The sequence below is a fragment of the Vicugna pacos genome, chromosome 5 (assembly GCF_048564905.1).
Source record: "Vicugna pacos chromosome 5, VicPac4, whole genome shotgun sequence".
Taxonomy (NCBI): Eukaryota; Metazoa; Chordata; class Mammalia; order Artiodactyla; family Camelidae; genus Vicugna; species Vicugna pacos.
The window spans coordinates 34146066-34172785 of NC_132991.1; the positions used below are offsets into that span (position 1 = coordinate 34146066).

A 26720-nucleotide genomic window follows, 5' to 3' on the forward strand; every position below is an offset into this window, starting at 1 on the left:
AATACACAAATACTTTGAATTTTGATGAGGATGGGCTTTATTTTAAAGTGTATGAAATAGAGATAATTGCCTAAGTGCTTTCTCTATGTCACCTGTGGAATACTGAGCCACGTTTTCCTGGTTCTTGGTTCTGAAATTGTTTGCACTTAAGATGATTAAATGCACTGGTTTTAGAAAGCAAAATTTTAAAAACAGATTTTAGACATAAATAATAGCCTAGAATTAAGGCATTGTTCTGCAGAAGTTGATATAAACCAGTGAACGTTGAAAGAATCGAGTTTAGTTGCCGTGTGTATGGTGGTGGCACCGCGTACGTGCATGGCAGGTGTGTAGCCATGGTAGAGACTGTGGAGGGGGCACGGAGAACCTTCCCAGGCATCTCTGTAAGTACAAGCTGTTTTCATCATGTTCTAGAGTGACTAATAGACATGTTACTCGTGGCGATTAACCTTTTCATTTCTGTGGGTTCTGTGTTAACCTCTTACATTTCTGAAGTCAAGTGAGTAACTCGATGGTTGTCTGGGGTAGAGACCAGGTCTCCCCCAAACCCCGTCAAAGAGCTTTTAAGTCCCTGTAGTCCTGAGCCTGTCCTCAGTTCTGCAGTTCTAGGAGCTGGGGCTTGTCTATAAACCAGAGCACTCATTTATTAGGTCATTAATTCGTAATCGCTGAAATGTCCATGGTTGCCCAACAGGCTTCTCCCTTTTGGCATCTGGGTAACTGTTGCAGTGGTGAACCTAGCATCCTGTCAAAGGCTACTCTAAGCTGATACCGTTTAGTTTTTACCTTCTCCTCCTCTTCCTTAGCCCTGTTTTCTAACTCCAGGTCACACAACCACCTTCACCGGCCGGGGGTACCTGATTCAGTTGCACTCTGCCTCAACTCTCACCATCATATTAGGCAACGGTAAGGCCTGGTAGACAATCCATGCTTTTTCTGCCTTCACGTTTCCTTCACCTTCTCAACTCCAGAGTTCTCTCTCTCTCTTTCTTCTCCTCCTCCTCCCCACCTAATTTTAGACTGTTGGCGTTCTCTGAACACAACACATGGTGATGTTTTATAGCTCTGTCTTTGTAGTAACTCTCATCTTCCCTGACGTCCCTCCTACTGTGGCATGTTTTATGATCTTCACTGTTGCATTTATCACACTGTTTTTATTCCTTTCTTTCCTGTTAGACTGTGAACTCCTTCAGCATCTTGATGGTTCTGAAATCTAACGCTGCTTGGCATGTAAATGGGTTTTTTTTGATGAAAATGCTGATATATTGTCATTCTTTCCCTCACTTTGTTTCATTCCTTCCCTGAACAAACTCTATTGCACACTACTAGGTTTTAGGCCCTTTTTTTTGATGCTGAGACTACAGTGCTGATTCAGCTGAAAACAGTCCCTGCTCTCACTGGACCTAGAGTGTATGCTCGGGGGATGCAGAACAGTGAGTAGGAAATTCAGTATAGTCCACTGCATGCTCCATCTGTGCTCAGCAAAATGCTAGAAGCTTTGTGATTTTTTTCATGTGCTTTCTTCAAAAAGCTGTTTGGAGATGTTGAGTGTGAAAATGTGTTTGTCTTCTTGAAAGCAAAATACGGGATTAAGCGTACAGAATCTAAACTGATTAAAAAAGACTGAAAGATAACCACAATTTCTCTGACTTTAACTTGCTGAAGACAGGGACAAAACGAAAGGCTTGTTATTGCAGTTGTTAATCTATCATACTTTCAATTTTAATGCCTTTTTAAATCTAGAATTTTCCGTTTTACTCTAAAGAGCTACTTAAGAAATTGGAAATCATTAGATGCATTATTGCTTAAATCAATATTGTTAAAAGTGACTTTAAACATCTGTGAAATCAGTGTTTTTGATGATTTCCTTTTTCACCTGTGCTTTCAGTAAAGCACCTTATAGATTAACATCTGTCCTAAACAGAACATGTTTTAGGCAGATTGTTATATATCCCAGATGGGAAGTTGGTCTTCCCAACCAAAGTACCAGTATGTACCATACACATGGTCTATTTCCACATGAATGTTCAAGAGACAAGCATGAAAAGTATAATTAAAACTCACATCTGGCCTGGAGCAGGCTGGGTTCTTTTTCTGGAAAATCATTTATTACTTCATTTAGAAGTGAAGTTTTCCAAGAAATTGGTACCCAGCTTACAGCCAAAACACAATTTTGTGCTTAATTTTGTTGGCAGGAATCTTTACTGAAAAGAGCTTAAATTTTTCTGTACCATTTTCTTAAAAGTACTTAATTAATGTTTTTCTTTTAATAGGCTGATGTCATTGGAAAAGCAAATTTTAACTGTAAAAGATAGAACAATATCTCTTTTAGTTACATTTGCTCTTTAATAGTAATTATTTTATTGTAGGATTTCCCAAAGCATTTTCCTCAGAATGTTAACAGGTAGCCCTCAGATTGAGAATCAGTGGGGGAAGGACAGCTCAGGGGTAGAATACCTGCTTGGCATGCATGAGGTCCTAGGTTCAATCCCCAGTACCTCCATTAAAACAAATAAATAAACCTTATTACCTTCTCCCACCCCCCTCAAAAAAAAAAAAAGAAAGATTGAGGATCAGATAAGTGTCAGATACTGAATTAGATAAGATTAAACAGGTTCATTTTAAGATTTCTCAAAGTCTTTATATGTTCTGTACCACTGCTTCTCAACCTTAAAGATATATACAAAACACTGGTGATCTTATTCACGTGAAGATTGATTCAGTAGGTCTGGGGTGGGGCTTGAAATTTTGCATTTCCTGTAAGTTCTAAAGTGTTGCCAGTGTAACTGGTCCACAGGGCTCACTTCAAATAGCACGATTTTTAGGACTCTTCAAGAGGAAGCATGCTCGGGCAGTATTAACTAGAGAAACATTGTTTTTCACGTGTTAGAAGTAGTCCATGGAGCATGCTTTGAGAATTTTAAATTTTAAATTGAATCTTTCAAGTTACAAATGAATTTATAATTTATATAGAAGTCTTTAAAAAGTCTAATACAGAACTTGTAGGTTATCAGCTAGACCGCCTGTGTAAATCCCAAGGCACTGAAAGATCATTTATCTAGTCCACATAAAAAGAAAAATCAGTATCTTGGACTAAAAAGACAACCACTGTATGAGATACCAGATTGTTACTAGATTGTATACTTCTTAGTTTTAACAGACCTTGTAAATATTATTAAATGCCCCAGTCCTTAATTAAACAATTTTACTTTGTTTTTATTGCCTCTGGTAATTCGCTTATAAATTACCTTATTTCTAAATCCCCATATGTGCTATGCTAGTGGCTTTATTAGTCTTTAATCTTGAACACTAGCATTTGATATGAAAAACTAATGATAAAAACAAATCTTTTATTTAAACAGCTTGAGATTTGATATGGCTTACCATACCCTTAGGTGCAAATGATATAAAACAAAAGTCTAGGGAGATTTTTGAGAAATCTAATGAACCTAAAGCAAAATTTTAAATATAAAAGCTTAACAAAATTAATTAATACATTATAGATGGGCTTTTCCCCAGCTGGATCCTTCTGCTGCACTTGGTACAGTGTCCCCATGTACCCCTGCCCAGTGAAACCCTTCCTTGAGCACCTGCCTTCTGTATTTGACTCTTACTGCCTTGGTATCTCGAGCTGCATTTTATCGTAGTTGTTTATTTATCTTTTCTTTCCTTTTAGACTATAAGTTGGATTGGAGGTCAGGGTCTTATTCATCTTTATACTTTCAATTATACCTGGTTTATAGTGTGGTACATTGTAAGTGGAAGATCAGTAATACATTAAGTAAATTGTATCTTTAGAAGATAATTCTGCATGTAAATTTTAATTTTTAAGTCTTAGGATACTTAAAAATTATGTAAGCTAAAAATTTTTTTCTTTTTCCTCATTTCTTGTCTTGATGATTGTTTCAGTTAGTATTACTCATTCATCATCATCTACCAAGTCATCCTTAATCTCAGTGGCTCAAACAGCCATTTAAAAATTTCTCACAGTTCTAGGCTTGATAATGAGATTCTGCTGGTCTTGCCTGGGTTCGCTCAGGTGACTGCAGTCAGCTGGCAACTTGGTCAGGCCAGGACTTTCTTAGAGACCTTTCTTACACATTCCAGGGTCTTGGCTGGATTGGTGGGATCGCTGGGCCTAGGTCTCCCAAGGCATCTTTCAATCCCGAGCTCTGTCACAGCATAGTGATCTCAAGGTTCCCAAAAAGCTGCAACGCCTTTTAAGATTTAGCCTCAGATATTTTACAAGATCACTTCTGCCACCTTCCACATTCAGTGGGCCCACCGCTTCCTGAGATAAGAGCAAAGGTGCAGTCCCCTGGAGTTCCTGCATGTGCACTTTTTCCCACAGAGTTAAATAGAACATTCGTACAGTTTTACTTTCTTCAGCTCCTCACACCTCTCCTGTTGATATCATGTGGAGTTTATTTAGACTTAATCTTCAATTTCCTGTTATTTGCTTAGCACTGTTTCTGGTGTACTAACCATTCCTTGATCGTATTTGTTATTTGGTTGCAGGACTTCCTTTAAAGATTATTGAAACCAGATTCTGTTGAGTCCTGGTGTGTCCTAACATGCCTCTATTTTGACTTCATATTTGAATAATAATTTTTGGTCAATACTTAGGAGTTATTGCTGTATCCACCGTAGTTGGTAGGAGATCTCATGCCAAACTGATTCTCCTTCCTTTGTAAGCAGTTTATTTTTCCTCCACGGTAGCGTTTACAATCTTTCCTTTATCCTTGGAACTAAGACATGTCAGTGGATTGGGTCTAGATGTAGTTTGCTTCATTCATTTATTCACTTATTGGCCCATTTTAAGTATTTGTTTTCAGCTCTGAGAAATTTTCATTTCTTACTTCTTTCAGTATAAAGTCTCTGGCTATTTCCCTTTCATGCAGTTTTCAGTTTAAACACCAAGGTGCTGGTTCGACCTATTCCACTTTACTTTTTTTTTTTTTTTTTTACTTTGGGAATTTGGTCCCTTCTGGGCACCAGTGCTGACTGAAGCCCTGCTCTCTATCTGATCCCTCATGCTTTGGCTGCTGCTTCAGCATGTTCAGGGCAGGGGCTGACTACCTGGCTGCATCGTCTCTATCCCCTTGATTATCTGATCTGGGCCAACCTAAGCCTAACATTCTGGACTCCACTCACTCTGAACCTATAGCTCCCTCACCAACTGCTCCAGCCTCTCAGCGGACTTTTTTTTCCCCCCTCAACAGACTTTGTTTTCTTTTGTGTTTTAGTTTCTTCTGGTTATTTTGCCATAGATCTGCAGCTATTATTTTTTCTGATATTTTGGCACACTGATGGCATCTTTAAAATTTCTAGGCTGGCTAATTTTCTTATCTTAGAAAAAAGAAAATACCTTTTCCATTATTTCATAACGTTGTGAGTTGAAAAAGAATGGAAATGTGTGCTCATCTTGCCTCTTGATCCAGTCATCCCCAACTCAGGGATAATTTCATTCTCATCCTGTTATCCCCATCCTTTTTACACTCTTAATCATGCCAGACATCTGCATGCCATAAAGGATCCCAAATCCTAAAAAAAACTGAACCTGTAGTGTTTTCCAAAAGAGATTCCCTTTTTGACTCTCTTTAAGAAATGTTTTTTGGAAAGGTTGAAAATTACCAAAGTGCAGCCTGTGTTTATCCGACATAGATTTTTCATTTTTGTTAGCAGTTTGTAGGGGTTACCTGCAAACCTGTGATAGGGACCATGTCAGCCCTCCACCTGACTCCAGGGAGCACTGTTCACACAGAACACAGTGTGAGTGGCCACCTCGAGGTGTGAGTGGTGCTATATATTAACTGTGTGTTTCATTTTCAGAAAGTATTATTAAATAGTATACAGGGTTGAGGGCATTCTATTTTATAATGTGAGCCCCTTTTATTGAAATGAATTCCAGACATTTGTGAACCATAAAATTATACTTAGTACAGTTTTATAAATAGAAGTAGTTCAGTTCTCTGAAAAATAGATAATCTTTAATATTTAAGCTGTTAAACACTGTCTTATTCTACTTATACTCAAGTTATTCTATTTGTAGATCACATCTAGTAAGGATTAAGCATATGTTTATTCTACTGTATTAATATTTTTCCTTGTTCATGAAAAAATAACTGGGATAGTTAATAAAATATAATTAGAAAACATTAAAAAGCATACACACCCATCAATTACTGCCCATGCCAGGCCAGCACCCCAAAAGTTCTTCATGTGTCCCTCTGAGATCACAGCCTCTTTCCCCACAGTGGTAACCATTCCTCTGACTTCGGTGATAACCATTTCCTTGGTACCTACACATGTATCCCTCATAAACAGTTTTATCTTGCCTACTTTTAAACTTTACATAAGTGGAATTCAACTGTTTGTATTCATTTGTGACTTGCTTCTTTTATTCAGCATTATGCTTGTGCGAGTTGCTCTTGTATAGAGCTGTCATTCATTTGCTTTATTGCTATCAGTGAAATGTATTGCATGACAGTATGCAATGTATTCATTCATCCCATTGTTAATTGTCATCTGGGTTATTTTCAGTACTTGGCTTTCCCAAAGAGTGCTGACAAGACCATACTTACATGTCTCTCCAGGTGTTGATGTGCAGGAGTGTCTCTGTATAATCAGGAATGGAATTAATGGACTGTGTAATATATGTATCAGCAGCTCAACTAGATAAATGCCAAAATGTATTCCAAGATGATGGTTCCCGTTTACTTACTCATCAGCAGCCTGTGATATTTTTTCACCATTGTTCCACATCTTTGCCAAAATATGATATTAGTAAATGTTTTGCCATTTTGGTGGTTATGCGTTGATATTTCATTGTAGTATAGATTTGGATTTTTCTAATTACTGAAGAGGTTGAGCAACTCACTGTCGGCCATCTAAATTTCCTCTTTTCTGAATGACCCATTCATACTTTTGGCTTATTTTTATATCAGACTATCTTGCATTGATCTTTTGATTCTAATAATAAATCTATAAGTCAGAATAATTATCTGCTGTATATAATTCATTCTCTTGAATTATTGTGCTGTTTGGCATATAGCTCTCTTCTAAATAAATTCTTGCCAAGGAATTTTAATTTTTTTTTAGATGAGCTATCTGATTAGACTTTAGTATGTAGCTATCTCTAGGGTTCCTAAACAGTTGCAGATTTTTGTGGTGCTCCTTATTTCCAGGATATTTTAAAACTATAACTGTGAAAAGTATCTAGTATTCCTTTTAAGAATTCTAGAATAGACTCCATATGGTGCTGAAGGTGTTTTACTTTTGAGGCATATTCCTAATTCTTAGTACTCCATTCTTTTCTTCTGTAATATCTGTTCCAGTTTCATTATAAGTAAAGCAATGAAACTTGTCTTTGCTATGTAGGATGCTCAATAATTTTTAAAAAATTTTACTGTTAAAATATTTTGTTCATCTAATTCTTATTTAACAAACTTTTATTATTCTATATTATTAATGTATTGCTTTGAGTCAAATTTAAGTATTTGTGCTTATTTTCTGTCCTTTATTATTTTTCTTAATTCATTTTTAGACATTATTTTATCTTATCAATTTTGAAATGGTTGTTAACAGTCATCGCAACATTTTCTGAGTGTTAAAAATGAATTCATGAGATGTGTGTTAGACTCCAGATTACTAATGCAAGAGAGCAGAGAATAAATACACAATGTCTAATTTATTTCACTGGATAAGATGAAACAAAGTATACTTATTATACTTGGACCAAAAACTATCAGTAAGGAGAGTAGAAATGCATAAATAGAGGGAAATCCAATATCTAGTTGATCTTCTAGCTCAGAGATTTAGCAACGGTGATTTTGTGGGTCAGTGTCATAGGTGGTAAAAGGGATTGTAGTTTTTGAGTCCTAGGTTGTGCCTGTATATTACATCCATAGCTTGCAATGAAAGCCTTCAGTGGTCACACTAGAATGTATATGGCTTGCATCCTTGAGCAAAAAAATTTCCTGTTAATTCGTGAGAGTTTACTCTAAGATACACACACACGCGCACACACACACACACACACACACACTATTACCCTAACAGTTTCATGTAAAAGCTTCTTGTCTTCAATAAAGTTAATAGTGAAAACACATAGCAGTTCATAGTCAGCTCTCCAAAGAGTGTTTTACAAGACTCAAAAAAATGCAGTCCAGTAGAATGATGAAAATAGAGACCTGGGCAAAGAGGAAATTTAGTAAGGAAAGGCTGGGATAAGATGAGAACACACTTGTAAGAGTTAGTCACAAATGCATCTCTGAGCTGTTTGAATAGCCAAACAGAAATTGTCAGCACTGAGATTCCCAGTACCATCCCCTCCTCAGGGCAAGCACAGCTTCCTGGCCTGCAGGTACCTTTTTACAGAGAGGTGTGATGTGGTGAACAGCATTCTGAAAACTCCTGAGGAACATTCACATCAATTCAGAATATAGAAGCTGTCCTATCTTAGTGTCAGCCTCAAGATTCAGGGAACTTTGTTTCCCGTTTCTAACACATGCAAAGACCCTTTCTGTACCACTCCTGCTCCTTGGTCATCTGAACTGTGGTTCAGGATCTCTTGTGATGGGAAATGTACCACCTTTAGAAGTAATCGATTCTTGAAATTTTGGACATACAACTGTTCACTCCAAAAAGAAAGACCTTCCTGAGCTTGCCCTCAGGGGTCCAACTTTTAATTTTATAATATATTAATTAAGTATAAATAAAATATATTATAAATGTAACTATTAGTGAAATTTGATTCAGAGTATAAAGACAGTAATAATTTAGCTTAATATAAGTTTGTTACAAAACCATTAGTTTCTGGCCTACCTCTTGGGACCAAAAAGTCTAGCATTGCTTGTGCATGGCAGTCCTGAACAGCTTTACAGACATGTGCTTGTCTGCATAGTCCTTCTCATCTTCAGGTCAAACTCTCTTCCTTTTCCATTAACTGTTCCTTCTGTGTTCTCGACTGAGCGCTGATCTCTTAAGGAGCAGGAGCTGTCATTCATTTCGTTCTTGTTCCTGTGCCTGGAAATAATGACCGAAGCCCTTTACCAACCCATCATCCTCTCTTGAATAGATATACTTGTGTCCATTCCTGTCAGTGTGCCCCCTGTAACCACAAGTGGACATGTCCCAGGGCGCCTAAAGGAGAGGCGTATGCTCACTTGCCCCCTTCCTAACACCTTAAATACTGATATCAGTGCAGCACAGCATCACCGTGGCTTTGCCGCAGCCTCGTCTCCTTCATAGTTCACTCACTCTGCTCTTGAACCTCAAGTGCCTAAGTCTTCCCCCAGGTGCTGCTGAGCTAGCCTAAACACAAGACCCTACGTTTATTTATCCCTGGTGTTTTTCTCTCATCAGAGGCAGCTCATTACTGCAGTGTAGCAGTGGTTTTTGTATTTGAATTTTGTCACCTGATAAGTTCAGAATTCTTAGTCATTGAAGAATTTGAGCCTACCTTGTATGTTATGATGTACCTTATGGCTAAAGTTTTTGGTTAGGGCTGGGCCAAGATCCGAGCTCTCTGACGTTACATTAGAAACCTCTGTAGGTTGATGTATTGTTCAGCTATTTACAGATTGTGAAAGTCAGCCGTTACCCTTGGCCAGCCCCATTTCTCTGCTGATGATAATACCAGGGGACTTCTGACATCATACCTGCCTCACTGGAGTCTAGACACACTGCGTTTCCATGGGTACAGTGCCAGAGAGAAATTAGACCAGCTTAATGTGACTTTTCTTTGGCGTGCTCCTTTTTGGTTCTCACACATCATCTCTTGGATAAAATCCTTGTAAGAATCTCACCCAGGATCTATGTCTAGCTCTCTAGTTTGTAACGTGAAGAGAGTCTACTTTCTCCTTTCCAAAAACAGCCATGGCATTTTCCTGCTTCCAGTTTTCTGGCACCTCTTCCATTCTCTGTGATTCTCCAAAGAGCCAAAATGGTTCAGCAACTTATTTGTAAGTTTTCTCAGGTCCCTAAAATGGGATTGCCCAAATCGGGCAAGTTGAGGTCATCGAGGGATGCACAGAGCCTAATTTCTCAGTCTCTTTGCTATATAAGTACTCATTGCTTTTTCTCTTTGCTGATGGGAAGAAGTAATAATATTCTGTGACTTTAGTCTTAGCTTGATTCCTTCCAACTCCTCACATTGTTATGTGAGCTACAATAAATTAACAGAATAAGAGGTTTATAACTTGTCAGTATTATGACGTCCCTCCTCTGTCCCATGTTAGTGATGGTATTTGGGGGCTGTTCCCAGGATGAGGCATAGAGGTGTCTCACCCTCAGTTATGTCTGGGTACCATGGTCATCATTCTCCATCCTGTGGGTGTTAGTAGTTGTCTGCAATGTCTCCTAGTTTTTGTGGAATCTGGGAATAAAAACATATCTGCCTATGAAAGTCTCCTTTCCTGCTGAGTAGTAGTTTCTTGTACAAATTTATGAACTCTCCACCAACCTCCTCCTATCGATTTTCATGTTGTTATTCCATCATTTGTGTCTTGCGATATTGTGCCTTGATCTCATCTGTATTTTGCTGACTCAGCTAGATGATGAGCCACTGATGGTCAGTGACCTTGCTTTATACCTGTGTTCCCTTATCACCCCGGCATATGATGTGGGCAAAGTAGTATTCAGAAAGTGCCTGTCTGATACCATAAATCTGGACAGTCATCAAAAAATAAATATTATGAAATTAAGTGTGGCGCACTCACGGTGGTGTAAGATAATTACAGTAATATAATTCAATATCTTTCTTTAAACAGTAAGGCTTCTCCTGTTTATAGTACAGAATTAATAATTACTTCCCCAGTGACGTTTCAGTTTCTCCTTTTCTCAAATTCTCTTTGTTCGCTGACATTTTGCTTCTCTTTTTCTTACACATTGGTTATTTCATGATATTATACTCTTGACATTTAGAATCTTGGCATTATTATTTTTGTTTCACTGTTGCATAGTAACATTTTTGTTCTTTGCAACCATCTGCTTATTTTAAGGTGTGTAGTTTTTCAATGGCATAGAATATTTTCATATCTTTACTTGGCTTAAATGCTAATCTAGTATCTTTATGTGTGGCTTCTTTTTCTTCGTAGACTTTATCTCTTGTCCATAATGGGCACCGGGTAAATATAGAGATGCTTAATTTTATCCAGTTGATGATATGATATTTTAAGTATATTACTTTATATCTTAACATAACATACATACTGAAAAATAAAGGTTACCATAAAATCATTCCATTGTGCTGTCTGAAGAATTAGTAAGTCATTTCGTGAGGAAAGGGTGGTTCAGCAAAGGGCATGTTCCGGGGCACTTAGATTTTGATCCTGGACCCACTTATTGAAAATCTGAAGCTCTTTCTCCCATGCATACTTGAAGAGACCCTCTTCTTGGCAGTTGGGGGGGCATCCTAGCCTTGGGCACCACAGGTGGGCAACAAAGAAATTAGCTGCTAGAGCCAACACCAGGACTCCTCATGGAAGGTCCCACTGGGGGAGAATGCATAAACTCATCAGTCCTATTGTCCATTTCTGCCTATTAATATAGCAAGAATAAAGCAACCTAGCACCCAACCAATCCTCACTAATGTGGAAGTCAGGAGAGTAAGGAATGAGATGGAGGCTCAGGTGATAATGTTCGTCTTTTCTTGTCTTTCAGATTATGAGTTTGGAAATAAACAGCAAGGTGATATTGATGTTTGAGGGAATGGGCAAAAAAAATCCCCAGATAATACTACAGAACTGAACATTGTGTAAATTGATAAGAAATCAGAATACAGCAGTAGACTAATTTTTAGGAGAAAACTGAGGAATGTCATTTATGGCCTTGAATGCCCATATACAAGTATACAGCGTAATGCGTTGAACAAATAAGGTCTTAGGATATCATAGCACTTGGGGAGGTTTGCCTAATAAATGTAATGAGACATGAAAAAGACAATCAGTTCTTCCTTCATGTATTCTTTGGCAAACATTAATTGAATATCTTATGTATGCCAGGCAATGGGCCAGTCTCATGATGTGATGCACTGTGCTCTCAAGGTGACAGGCAGAAAGACTGACAGGTAAACAGGTTTTTAAAATGTTTACATTTCAGGTGAGCATCTTTCCCCAATCTTTTTCAAATTTGTAAAAAGTCCACATCAAATCAGTAAGTTTCCCAGTAAGCATACCACTCTCAGTATGTGTTATCTTAGGAGAGGCACCTCATCGCATGCCAAGAACCCATTCTTCTGTCATAAGCTGTGGTCCTGAAAAGTAAATTCCCTTTGAACACCGTCTCCATAGCCACTGTCGTCTTTGCATAATCAGATTCCTCCTAGGAAACCAAGCTAGCTATAATGCTCCACCAAAGATAGCCTTGCTGCTCGTTGTGAGTGCCTTGCACTTCTTCTACATACAGCAGGATTTTGCTTGTTTTCAAGTCTTCCATGAGTTTTAAACTCCCTTTTTTCCTATTGCATAAGCCTCTTCTGTAATCTAAAGCATTAGCACATTCGTAGATGTCTTCTTGTGTGTATACTTCTTTGAAAACTGACCCTTACAGCAGTCTAGAGTGTTTATTATTATTTTGTTCATGATAAGATAATCATATTAACATAATGGTTAGCTGTTCAGAAAATTCAGCGATTTTATAAGCATCTTAACAGCTTTATTGTCTTCAGCATATATTTCATTGAGTCCTCCTCCCCAACTCTTTGTCATGTCATTTTTTCCTGTGATGTTGTTTGAACATTTTCTTAGTATTTATTATTATCATTATGGTTTTATTGCTGTTTCTTAGTACGTGGTAGCCCTAGCTACACTTTTGGCCCTAGATACTGCCTGTTAGGAATTGCAGAGCTGTATGGAGTTGTGCTCATCGATCATCATCGGTGTGGAAGCCTGTGGTCGTTCCTGGAGGAACCATCTGCAAACTCTCAGCCCCCCTTGTTCCTGCTCAGGGTCTTAGGAGACAGTGTTAACCCTTTGCCTGCTTGATTGTAGGAGGAATGCCAGCTCCTGAGCAGGCCTCACTGGTGGAGGAGGGGCAACCACAGACCCGCCAGGACGCTGCCTCCACTGGCCCCGGCATGGAACCCGAGACCACCGCCACCACGATTCTAGCTTCCGTGAAGGAGCAGGTACAGCCTCTTATTTTAGAATTTGCAATTCATGATTTCTTCAATGCCTTTAAAAATTAATCTTTGGATGTGTTTTAAATTTGTCTAACGTCCTTGACGCCTTCACGTTTTCTAATTATAAGGTGTTTACATCCCTGAGTACATTGGGATGACTGGCAGGTAGAGCCGCTCCAGGTGCCAGTCAGAATCGGAACATGCAGGATACTTGTGCGTCTGCAAGTAAGGACAATATCGATGGTGATCGGTGTCTCTGTCTCGCCCACCTCGCACAGTGTGTGCATGCACGCAAAGCTTCATCAGACGTACCGCACATTGCTGACTTTCTGTCAGGGCTCTGGCAGCTCGAGGCCTGTGATATCCTTAGATCTGTTGAACATTTTAGCACAGGTATTACGTAGGGTTGTCTCTGTGAGTTTTGGATCAAAGGCTATATTTGTTGTGTTTGTCTGAATTAAAGTATACTCATTCCGTGAGCTAATGTTCTAAAACATGTCAAATTGTGCTAGTTTGCTTAAATGTCATGTTTATGTTGATTTTTTTAAGGCACTTAATACTATTTATCCTTCAAACCCAAGTAGCCTTCTAAATTAGATTTTTATCTGGTGTGTGTAGAGAAATTGGAATTCCTGAATTTAATTGCTTAAGATTTAAAAGCTTAATAAGGTGAATGTAAATTTAAAGCTCCAGGGACACTCTGCCCTCTCCCTAGCAAAACAAACAAACCGAAAAAGGATACGCCCTCTCTCTGTGAGGGTTATTTTGTTGGAGATAATCTAATACTAAAATTTTCTTTTTAAATCTTATGATTAAATCACTGGTTTTGTTTATTTGTTTTTCTTTGAGAGATACAAACTTAGATGTTGTATATAGGCTGGAATATTCTTTGAAAAATCAGAATCGGCAGTTCAAGCGACTAATGATGACAAAGAGTAAAGGAATGTTTAATACTTCATTATTTTACTGTTTGCTGTAACTTAAGGCTAGAGTAACTTAAAGCTAGATATGTGTCTAAAAGCCTGCTGCAGAATGAGGAGATGGGTCTGCCATTAGAAACAAGGATTTCACAACTTATTCTAGTAGCAAGATACCAAATATTTTTCATTCCTCGCTGAAATGTGAAGTTTTTAAACATTTCACAAACTAAGAATTTGAGAAGATACAAGGACATTCTAGTCAGTACTGTTTTCATTTCCACCAAACTATGGATTATCCAAGCTTCTATCATCTTTGAGGGGGAAAAAAGAACTTTTTTCTTATAACAGTTCATAGTTGTTAAGATTTGTCCCAAGGAGCAGTAAAATGAGAAGGCTCTGATTTATTTGGGGCTCTTAGTGTACACTGCGTTTTGGTGAAACATGGCAGTAAATTCATCAAAATGCTCAGAACTGACTGAAGACCAGAAACTGTATTCAATAAACATAACAACAAGAACTTTGTGTTTGTATCTTGAAACCAGATAACCCTGCATGTTGAAGAAAATTGGAAACCTGCCATGATTTTAGCACTCTTAATTCCTTGATGACCTCAGATGACTTCAAAATTTTACCATTTGCAAATGAATACTATTCTGAATGGGTGTTTTATAGGGGATAGCAAAAGGGGTCTAAGTTTCTCAAGGTAACCAAATAAAAGAAAAATATAGATTATTTGCTATTTATTAGAATTCTTACATATCTCCCAGAGTATTTAGTTAGTGGGAAGATATACTCTCTTCTTTGCTCTTATTGCTGTTCTAAGAATTTGAGTCCATTAATATACTTCTACAGTTTCATTCTTAATTTCTTTTAAGATTGTCAATGCTCAGTACTCAGCATTTCCATCACTCAACCCAAGACACCATATCTATCTCTTGTTCCAAGATGCTTGTCTGATTTTAAATAGCTAACTTTGGTTCCCATAGGATTTTGTGGCACCAGGCAAGACACTCTAATTTCTCTGTAGTTGAAGTAAGAGTTTCATAGACTTTTTTCTGAAATATGTCACTTGCTTTTTTTTTTGTCTGCCAAATTAGACAGCACCGAAAAGTTAAATAAGAAGGTTGACTACTGTTTACCTTATATATTTGATTTTAAGATACTAGTCAGTATGTGGCATTCTTAGTCATGTTAAATTCAAATGGAAGAGTTAATTTTAGATTATGTCCTTGATCATGTTTTGTATCAAAAGAGCCGTATTCTTGGACGGGATGTGAAATTATAGGGAAAAAACACACCTCATTTTCGTAGCCATGGAGTGATGGGATCAGCTCTGCTGATCTCAAAGAACAGACCTTGTATGGTGACAGCTGTGTCTCAGGAACGGTGTTTCATTAGGGTGAAGACCCCCATCAGTGCAACTGGGGAAATGGCTGGGTTCCCATCCTGCCTCCACTACTTACTGTGTGATCTTGGGAAGATTATTAACCTCTGTGTGCCTCAGTCTCTCATCTGTAAAATGAGGATAATAATAGTTATTGAAGACATTAAATTAGCCTATGTAAAAATTTTACAACACTGCCTGGACTTAGTAATTGTTCATAGTAAAGGCTAATGTTACTATTATCATCATCGTCTCTGGATAAGAAGAAAATGCCCTACTTAAGAGGAGTTGGTGATCCTGCTTTTAAATACGTATATATAGGGATTCAGTGAGACTTCTTTCAGGACGCTGATCTGAAGACAAAAAAACTTTCTGGATAGTGAGCCATATTCATACTGGGACATTATTTTACTTCTGCATGTTGTTAAACTTTTAAAACTCCATACTGGTCTCACCAATTAGAACAGCTCTATGTATATATTATAAGAAACTGAGGATGTGAAAATAAGTTTTATTAACATGCTGATGTAGTACAGTGCCAAACATAATGTCAAGGCACTTGATCTAAGGATCAAAGGACTGAAAGCAATATCTTTTAACATGCACCTGAATTTTGAGAGGAAGAGCCTGGGTTCTTCTTGTGAATTATATCCAAGCCACTGAAATACCTTACACGAACTCCCTGTGGGCAATTCATGGTAAGTAGTAGGGAAGAAACTGACAAGCGACTGGTAGTGGTCTTGTTAACAAATCACTAGTCTATTAATATCTGAAATTGGATTTAGGGTGTCATAGAAACAATGAAGTCTTCCTCTTCTGGGCCACTCTTTCCCAAGGATCCTTAGCGTCTGAGCTGTTCCTTATTTCTTGACAAAATAATTAAATTCATATTCTCTCTCTCTTATGAAGTAATGACCTTTCACATTGATGTCAGTCATGTAGATGCATGCGTGTGCAGTTAGAGAAAAAGTTCTTACTCTTTTGCAGATAGAAAGAAGGAATCTACTTCTGTTTAAGGGCTACCTCTTTCATGAAGCCAAGTTCACCCCAGACTGGAGACAGATCTCTCTCCTGACCTTCTTTAGCCCTTTATACCACTGCTCTGACTCCACGTATGTGCCCTTTGGATCGTCTAATAAAAGCTACCTAAGGATAGAGCCATGGTGTATGTGTTGTTTCAGACACGTGTTACAGGCCACGCCTCCCCTGGCCCCTTGAATGTTTTAGAGCTGCAGTGACTGATTGTTCAAGGAGAGAGTGGATAAATAATGCTGGCTATCAGATTACTTTGTCACCAACTGACTGTTTTGTGAGGATAATGGAATATGTCATCACATTTATAGAAACATCGCTAATAAGCAAGAGAATCTCACAGACGGCACCTAGAAAACTAGTTCCCTGCTGTATGTTCTTGTCTTTTAAGACGATTTGAATTGCACTCTACTCATGTTGATCTAGGAATTAAATACGATCTCTGCATGGAGCAAACCAAAATTTCATTTCACGTGGGTGGTCAAATAATGATACAGGTGACATAAATGTCATCTTCCATCTGTCCAACTTAGCTGAAAATTAAGTATAGGAAATGAAAGGATGTGGTTATTTTGGTAATATCACAAAATATCCACCAGTATCATATGTACCAGATAACCAAAGAAGAAATGTTTTTCAGTTAAGGATCATGCTGTAAGAGCAATAAAACGTCAGTCCGTGGGAATAAAAAAGTAATGCGATCCTTGGACTCGAATCTGAAATCACAGGAAGTATCAGTTGAACTTAAGCCACCAGTTGGCTGTTGGCTGTAACCAGGATCATTATTTGGCAACTTCTACTGTTCAACTCAACTCCTATTGAGAATCTAGTAGTCAAGATGAATACAGATGTTGGAAGCAATGTTTTTTGTATCCTGATAGTTTTCAGGCAAACTTGAGAATGATATAGTGCCTAGTTTGATATCTTTCACATAGTGAGTTAAAGAAATATGGCCAAATGCGGTGCCCTCAAAGAGCCTTTCCTTCTTCCGTGAAAACTTAAGACTAAAGTGATTGATTCATCCTTGAAATGAACAGCGTGCCTTTGGATATAGAGAAACTGGAATTTGATAAGACGTTGACTCATCCAGAAATTTGCTGCCACCTCCTGCAACTTAGATGGGTCAGCATGCTAGCTTCACAGGCACAAGGAATCAGTGAGCCCAGGGTCACGAGCTGGCTATTATTATCAGTTTGGAGAGTATTATAGTCTCTTTTCTTTTCTTTTTTTTTTTTAATTGAAGTATAGTTGATTTACACTGTTGTGTGAATTTCTAATATATAGCATAGTGATTCATATGTATATATATATACACATACACACACACACATACACACATACATATTCCTTTTCATATTATTTTTCATTATAGGCCATTACAAAGTAGTGATGTAGTTTTTATATTGATAGAATGTCATCCTTTAATCATTCTTTAAAAGACCATGTGGCTAATCCTGGGTAGGGTTAACAAGTATATTTCATAGCACTACATAAGGTGCAAGTTGATTTGCATTCTGTAAAAACACATATGTAGTATTTATTATACTCTTTCATCTTCTGTCATGAAATTTCTTGAATAATTGAGATCGCTGTTTGAACTTGGCTGTACTCCCTAAGTGCTCTAACCTCCACTGTTCTCCCACAAACCACACTCTCTCATTTTTGGTTTATGATTTAAGAAGTTTGGAATCCACATTTAAGGTTGAGGGCACTCCAGATAGCATGAAATGATAAGCAAGAATAGATTTGGTAAAAACATGCTAATTTTATGTGTACTCCTCTCAACTCTAGTGAAGTCCTAAATTAGGTACTGTGTGCACTTGTTATGTTTGATGAGTGAAAATTGCAATGTTCTTTACTTGTGAGGCTTTCAAAGAGAATACCACCTTTCAAGGTAGTATTTTCTGACTTTGTGAAAATTATAATTCTGCTTTCAGTGTGTCCATGTTAATTTAAGTGATATTTAAATATCAAGGAGTGAAATGAAAGTCACTAGGGATCCTTAATTTTTGAAGATAAAATAGGAAAATTTGGAGCCCAGTGGTGGCTTCATTTTTACATGGATCTGTTAGCTTCAGTAATTACACACCCTTTCCTGTATGGCAGAATGCCCAGAACTGAACAGATTCCAGCACAATTATTTATTTTATTTCTCTGAAACTGAAACAACTCAGTTGTTGTACACCTGCCTTTGCAACTTCCTTTTCTTTAGCCCCTAAGTTTGTTTACAATGAAATAGTTCTCTCTGACACACCTCAACCACATGCAGAAGATGGAATTTTTACTTCAGCTATAAACAGGCATAGTGTGTAGCTTAGCTCAAAGTACTATGCTGTAAGTACAATACCCAAAACTTCACAGCTTTCCTCTTAGTAACTCAGTAATTTTTCCTGTTGGTAACTAAACTGTCCTGGCAATTGTAATTATTGTGTAGTGTGCAGGGAAGTCTTCTGTGCCTGAACTGTGTCATCAAACACAAGGTAAGACTGGATCTCTTCTTGGTGACTTCTGTGGGATCATCAAATTTTACAGCTCTACCTCATTAATATTATGGGAAATAAGGTTCAAAATGAGGTCAAGCGGTAGAGCTCTTGTGATACTATTTGGCCTGGATTCAAGAATTCTTGAACCCTGATACTTGGTTCTCAGGAGATCAGTCCTCTTACGTTGCATGTGACATGGTCAAAATTTAACATTTCTCTTCCTTGTGTTAATGCTGTAGGATATTCCCCACTTGAAGTATCTCTGTGGTTACACAGTACAGAAGAGTACAACCAACAGGTTTGTTCAGTATTTGAGTGTACAAAAAACTTGCCCTTGGATTGCCAAGTTAGCTAACAACAAGCATATACATTTTTTACATCAGCCCACATTTTACAATAGTCTGATGAACGATTAGCTGGACCTGTGAGTAAAGTTCCCCAATTTTACTTGTCCCAGGCATACATTTTGAATAGCTGAGTTTTTGTTCTATTTGATTCCATTGAAGACATCTTAGATGTATTGACAATGTAGGTGGTTTTGTTTTGTTTTGTTTTGTTTGAAGAACTCTTAAATTCCAGGAATTTGAACAGATTCTGTCTGGCTCATTACAAACAGTTGGATCACACCTGCAGACGTGGACTATATAGTAGGTGCCCCCTAAATGTTTATTGAGTTAATGAACTTAAAAATGTAAAAGTGCTCACTATCCCTCTGTATAGTCAGCTTATACTTGCTTTTAACTAAATAAAAAAATGCTAATTGAAAGCCTCCTGTGAGCAGACTATCCAGCAAAGAGTAGAGAGGGGTGGTAAGGAGATTTATAAAAAATGGACGGTTTCATACAGTTTCTCCCCTCAGAAGAATGCAGAGTCACATACCATGTTGTGTATTTTTATGTGTGGTCATTGGCACATACTGAATATTCATTAATTGGAACCACAAAATCCAAGAATATGTGTACTTTTGCCCCTTTTTTAGTTAAGCAGGCTATAGATATGTATTGTCAGTTTTATGTAATTTGTTAACTTGGGCATTATTAACTTTAATTTTTCCCATTGAATTCTCTTTACCTTTGGTTTACATTTGAAAGTAACAGAACATTTTCCCTTTTATTAACACTTAAAGTCAACCCTGACTTTACATATTTAAAATGATAATTTCCTTTTCAGTTGAATAGCTCAGTTCACAATTCCTGTTCAGAGTTAAATTATGAACATAAAGAATAATTTTCCCCCTGTACATGCACACTTCATGCGATTAAATGTAAAATGAGTGACTGCTGAGTTGGTGCGATTAAATGGGGGATTTCTCAATTGTCGTTTTTGTTACTTTTGCAAAAAGAGGTCCATACGGTCTCGCTCCATGTGTTTTTATTTGATGCATGTATTGTTTTCAGAGTGAACAGATCTGCTTGTACCTCAGCAAAGTAATGTGGGCTTCGATTATTTCATGTTAAGCATTCCTAAGAAAAATCATTTAAAATGTAAAGTTCTTTTCAAGTAGTTCAAAGACAAATTTATGTCTTAGCTCATACAATATAAAGAGTTTTTATGCACTGAAACCTTAGTAATATAGGGGTTGAAAATAATAGAAACACTCTGCAGGCAAATTGAAAGAATACATTATTGAAACATGACGATAAATGCATGTTACAAAATTAAATTCTATATAAGTTATTTTTCAGACATGAAAATGGCTGTCATAAATTGGCAAATAGTTTTTTTAGAGTTGAAATTTCTTGCCTCTTGAAAGAAAATCTGATTTTCCTTTAAAAATTAGAGTTCTTGGCATTTCAAATGTATAGATTATTAAATTTGTATTTTGTAGACTTTTACACATGAAAATTCCTATAAAGCAGCATAACATCAGAAGAGTATTCATCATGTTGTATCATCTACCCTAACAAACTTATATCTGATTTATAACTTTTCCTAAAATCATTCCTAAAGACTAAATCAAGATAAAAGTCCTTAGCCACTGCATATGGGTTTCTAACAAGCTATTCTGAAGGAATCAGTTCTTACCATTTCCTCTCTATTTAGCATTTCTGCATTCTATTATTCCTTTAGAAATTCTTTTCTATCCAAAGTTGACATAAACCATCATTTCTCTCCTTTGCAAAGTATTTTCATAAGTTGTTTTATTAATAAAAAAGTAAACCTGTCTTACCTCGATGTGGGATAAATTGGCATCTCCTTTTTTCATTCATAACCTTAGCTTCCTCATATGTTTCTTGCTTTAAAGTGACAGTTGTTGGAAGGAAGGCTTACTGGAGTTTTCCCATTGCATCAATTTCTCATGTGTTTCTTAATAAGGTGAATTTTTTTTTCCTACAATGTAAACAGTTAACAAGAGCAAGATCTTCATTTTTCTTTTATTTAGCAAAGTATAATGAAAAAGTGAATTCTTACTAAATGATTTTGTGGGAAAATGTATCTTAATAATTGCTGCTGTTAGCATTATTCTAAGCATATTGATAGGAGATTTGATGGTCTGTAGGTAAAAATATGAAACCTATATTTGTATAGCTATGGATTTTAAACAAAATGCTATTTCACTTAGTTAATTTGATCTGCACTACAGGGTGGGGAAAACATTTTATTGATACAAAACTTTCATTTGGTTGAATTTCTTTTTTAAATTTCTTAACTCTTTTTTTAAATAATTATTATTATTTTTAATGGAGGTACTGGGAATTGAACCCAGGGCCTTGTAAATGCTAAGCACATGCTCTTCCACTGAGCTATTACACTCACCCGCTAAATTTCTTAACCCTTGATAAAACTTCTTTTGATTTCCCATTAAAAACTATGAAGACCATCACTGTATCGTCAGAGGTTGGAGAGGAGTTCTACTCTAAGGCCAATAGACCAGGACTGAGAACCATCAGTAGGTCATCTATGCCAGGTCTGCCATTGTGAGGGCAAAGACCCTAATTGCTTTATTGGGCCTGCTGGCTTTTTGATACAAGCAACCTGCTATCCCTTCTTTCTCTACCACCACCACCACCACTACTACAGGAAACAAATGAAAAAGTTTTTAAGATTTTATCATTGTCAGTAAGATAGAAGACTCGATGAACTCTGTGGAATAGAAATACATTAGGAGACTAATTATTTACTATGTGCCAGGCACTGTGCTAAGTGCTTTACATGGAAGACCTCCTATATTACTTACCACAACTTTATGAGTTACTGTTGCGAAAATGTCTGTTTTTTGGCCACTGAATATCTGAGCCAAATTTCTTTGTTCCATGCATTTTCCCACCTTAATAGACTTGATGGGAAAATATATAGTCTTGAGCTGTACAAGTAAATTGTTTCAGGAGGTTGTTTTCAATCCTTAGCCAGAGTGATTTGTGTTGCTTGTAACTAAAAACCTTGAATTATGCAGATAGATACTATTATTATCCCTATTTACAGATGGAAAAACTAAAACTCAAGAAAGTTGAGTGGCTTGCCCAAGCTTACACAATCAGCAGGGAATCTGGGATTCATATCCAGGCAGTTATACTCTAAAGACTCAAACTGAAAATTAAAATTTAGAGTGGAGTCAATAAAGACCAAAATGGATACAGAGGAAAATTGAATCCTTGGTGATGGTAAGATTATTAGAGAACTTATCTTGGAATATGGAAGAAAGAACAAAAAGGATATGATAGATGTCACTAGACATGGAGGCCATAGAGAATAAATCTAACATAAGCATTACGATTGTTCTTGAGAAAGATTTTAGAATAGCTAGAACTGAAGCAATACTTAAATATAATTTAAAATTTCTAAAGCCATTAAATAGTATGACTGAGGGGTAAGGTTTTCAAAAAGATAAGAAGTTACCATAGGCTGATTTTGACAGAGAAGGAAAGAAAAGAAGTAAGTTTGTATAGGTTGCAGGATGTGGAAAACTTATCAGATGAATCATGGTTGAAATGGAAAATTTAGCGGGACTGTGACGGCAGTCTTCAGACCCAGAGGGTATCGTGACACAGTGGTTCAGAGCAGGCTTAGCCCCGCTTCTACCCCTGGCTGTGCCTGCGGCTTTGATCAGGTTACTTCAGATGGACGCTTCTCTGTCCTCATTTGTAAAATGAGGATAATGGTTCCAATCTTACCAAAATAGTAAGTCCTCAAACATTCACTGCAGTTGTTATCCTTGAGATGATATGTAGAAAGGTTGTGGAAATAGCTCATTCTAGCCCAGGGCTCTCAGGAGGAACCTGTATCCAAACTGAAGAATGCTCAAAGGCAAGGGCCCAGGCTAAGACTTGGCCCAGGGAAGGGGTTCCAGCCAGGGGACCAGGTGGAGGTTATATGCAAGAGGGCCCTTATGGCATCCTGCTGTTGAAGCTGATCTGAGGAGGCTGTGCCTGTCTGGACTCATGGAGTTAGGGGTTGTGTCATGGCACCTTAAAGCAATTCTACAGACCCAGCTCTTCGAAGGTATCTCTACAATATATTCAGAAATCTCATTCAGAGATTCCTCAGATATATCTTTGTCAGTTGCCTTGGAGGGAATTTCTACAAAGTATCATTAAATAAGAAAAGGAAGATGCAGAGAAGTATACAAAATACACCCTTTTTTTTTTTTGTAATGCCACACTCCAGGGTATAAACTCCAAGGACACTTTCAACTGTATTCCAGAGCTTAGAATAGTGTCTGGTACTAATCAGCTCTCAGTACTTGTTGAAAATGTTTGTGTGTTGATGAAAAATAGGGAGGGAACAAAACACAAACATACAGGTGCACATCAAACTCACATTAACTACCTAGGAGAGGTGAGGGAGGAAGTCAGAAATCCCCTCCCCCAGAACACAGTTAGGGGGCGGTATACAAAGTTAATCAAAAGTAAATTTTCCTCATGACGTGTATGATTGTTTATACCTGATCATCTTTTCCTTTTTCCTATAGAAAAATCAATTTTGCCCGAAAGTGGTAGTCATAAGAGATTTGTTCAAAAATGGATGTTTGTTTCTGTAGTGAATTGGTGGTCCTCGCATTTTGACCAGGACCACGCACTTTGGCTTCCTCTGCCTGTGCAGACATCAGCCTCTCTAGTCCCACAGCTAGTGACAGCAGGCTGACTACTTCTCAAAATGATGTCACTCATTTGGGGGTGAGGAGCAAGGCTTCTGTACTGACATTATTGTATTTTCTAGCTTTTAAATGCTTCCAGTAATATTTCATATTTCACTGAAAATGTAGCCTTAGTGAGTCATATCTAAGCCTGAAGAAATCCTGGTGCTTTTACGAAGAAGTTGAGAGTTTGTCACTGCTGTGATGGCACATACCTCTAATCTGTTCTTGCCTTCCATAACCTGGATTCACTCCAAACCCAATTGTAATCACTCTGACTGATTTATTTGAACTGGCAGAGCTCACATCGGTAGACTCTAAATGTTCCCTTATGATATATTCCTGCACAGAAGAAGGTAAATGTGGTAATTACGATTGTCTTATTTTATGACTAGAACCATGCAAAAAATATGGAGCCATTTCCAATACAGTTCTTGTACCTGGAAAATAACATGCCAGCTTCTAAGTCCCCAGGCAGACTAGAAATGCACAACAAAATAGAGTAGATTGGCCACAAAATATTGCAGAACACAAGATCTGCTAGTCTTTGGCCTTTTTAGCTAGCATTTTGACTGTCCTAAATAGGTTTTTAAACATCTTGAGAAAACCGTGTTCCCCAGTACAGGTTTCGATTCCCATAGCAGATGAGTACTGGCAAGTTGGAAGGGTAGGCACCTGGACATCTCAAAAAAATGTCAGATGGCCACCTGAACGCCAGGCTGGGGAGGCTACCAACAAGGAAAGCTGAGCCAAAGAAGCTCAGCTCTCTCCCTTCCCTTCAGCTGGACTCTCTGGAGGGGCTCTGGGCAGGGGAACCATGATCAGCCCGTCAGGACTCTGTCACGCCCAACCCCCAGGCCCTGAGACCCTCCTGAAGAATCTCACAGGGCCCTGGGGGCCTCCATTTGTCCTGAGGACATCACTGTACCACAGTGAATATTTTTAGTGTTAGCCTTGTTATTATCAATAGTAGTAATCTGATAATCCTGACTCATCGGTGAACTCTTACAGTTTCACAATACTCTTGTAAAGAATTTCGTCGTTTCTTGGTATGATGAATGCAGACATTGATGTCAAATTGAATGGATTCAAATCCAGGTCCCCGCAGATAACTTTATGCTGTTGGGCAAGCCCCTTAACCTCTCGTAGCCTATCTCCTCTGTAAAATTAAAATAAAGCCCAGTGTGTAAGTATAGATTATATATTTAAAATGCTGATAAAGTACTTGCTATTTAATAGGTGGTCAGGCCCCTATTAAGAAGCAGAGCTATCTCAGCTGTTACATGAATATTGAAGTTTTCTCTGTCTTTGGGATTTTTAGTGATAAAGCTGTCATTCAGATCTAATTGCCCCTGAAATTGCTACAGCAAAATGAAACCACCCACCCGGTGTGGAGTGTTGTTTTTTCTGTTGCTCTTTATTTCCTGCAGAGTGCAAAGTTTATTTTTCATCTTCATCTACCAGAAATCTTTAATTCCCAATCTTTCAGGTTTGTTTGGTAAGTTGAGAAAATCCCATCCCCACCCCCTTTTTCTTGTTAAAACCTGCCTTAAGTCTCTTCCTTACCTGAAATGAGTTTGACCATTCCACAGTCTAAAATAACGTAGTATGATTATTCTGAAAGAGCTCTCTGCTGGAAGCCATGAACTGTTTTAAGAATATGCACCGTGGCTGGTGGACGCAGCAGGTTCTGACTCCCGGTGCAGGATGAGACACTGAAGCCACCTGGTGTCCTTCCGGTCCTGCAGCCATCCCTGAGGGGTGGGGAGTGCTCTGTTGTGAACTCCAACCCCTTAAAGGAGATTTCCAAACCATCATATTGCAAAGAATCTACTCATTTCCTTAAAATAAATTTATGAAAAGGAATTATTTCTTTAAAGTTTTTAATACTTTCAATTTTAAATCTTAGGCCCCAAGTACTATGCAAGATTTTGTGTTCAGTAAGCCCTTATTTATCCGTAAGACGTATCTACAATTCCTAGCAAACAGATGGCATAGATGAGAAAAGATACATTACAAGTGAAATGAGTACCAGACTCTGGAAATAGCAATCCCTGACTTGTTTTTCCTACTAGGTGGTAGGAAACAGTGCTCTGATGCTGTGGCAGTTAGTGAGTATCTATATCCCAAGCACAAATTATTGACAGTCCTTGCTTATCGTTAACATTTATTGAGCACCACTGTGCATGAGACTAACTGAGCACTTTGTACATGTCACCTCATGTAACCCTCACAGCAGTTCTAGGAATCTGTTGCTATCATTGTCCCCATTTTACAGATGAAGCAGCTGAGGCTTAGTGAATTTGTGAAGCTTAAGTCTACCAGAATGTAGATCCTGTCATTCACAGCAAAAGCCCTGGTTTCTAGAACCAGGATGCAGGGGGCTGCTGCATACTAGACACGCAACTGATAGTTGTTGGATGACTGAACTTTCTCAAGTTCACACATCTGGTGAGAATCCAGGGATTGGCAAAGGATTCAATTCCAGAGGACCATCGGACCCTAAAGCCTATAGCTTAAACTTATTTCATTTTCTTGCCCCTCTCCTTCTTCAGTCAGCCCTGTATTAGACAGTTTCAGAGAAAGAGAAGACATGATCCCCACTCTCCAAATGTATAATCCAACAAAGATGCTTACAGCCCAGTAGAGGTGTTCAGAATATACTTGCTAAGCTTCAGAATAGTAGTTGAGGCAACTCGGCACT

The 26720-nt window shown here is 37.9% G+C and overlaps 1 protein-coding gene across 9 annotated transcripts in view; it reads left to right on the forward strand.

Annotated features, from left to right (window-relative positions):
• Positions 1–26720, forward strand: part of PKP4 (plakophilin 4) — a 210803-nt gene that overhangs the window by 52016 nt on the left and 132067 nt on the right. For all 9 annotated transcript variants that reach the window (XM_072961006.1, XM_072961011.1, XM_072961008.1 and 6 more), the window contains one exon: positions 12993–13129. In XM_072961006.1, the coding sequence (XP_072817107.1) occupies positions 12998–13129 (132 nt within the window). In that variant the 5' untranslated portion in view covers positions 12993–12997. Of the gene's footprint in view, positions 1–12992; positions 13130–26720 lie in introns of those variants that run through there.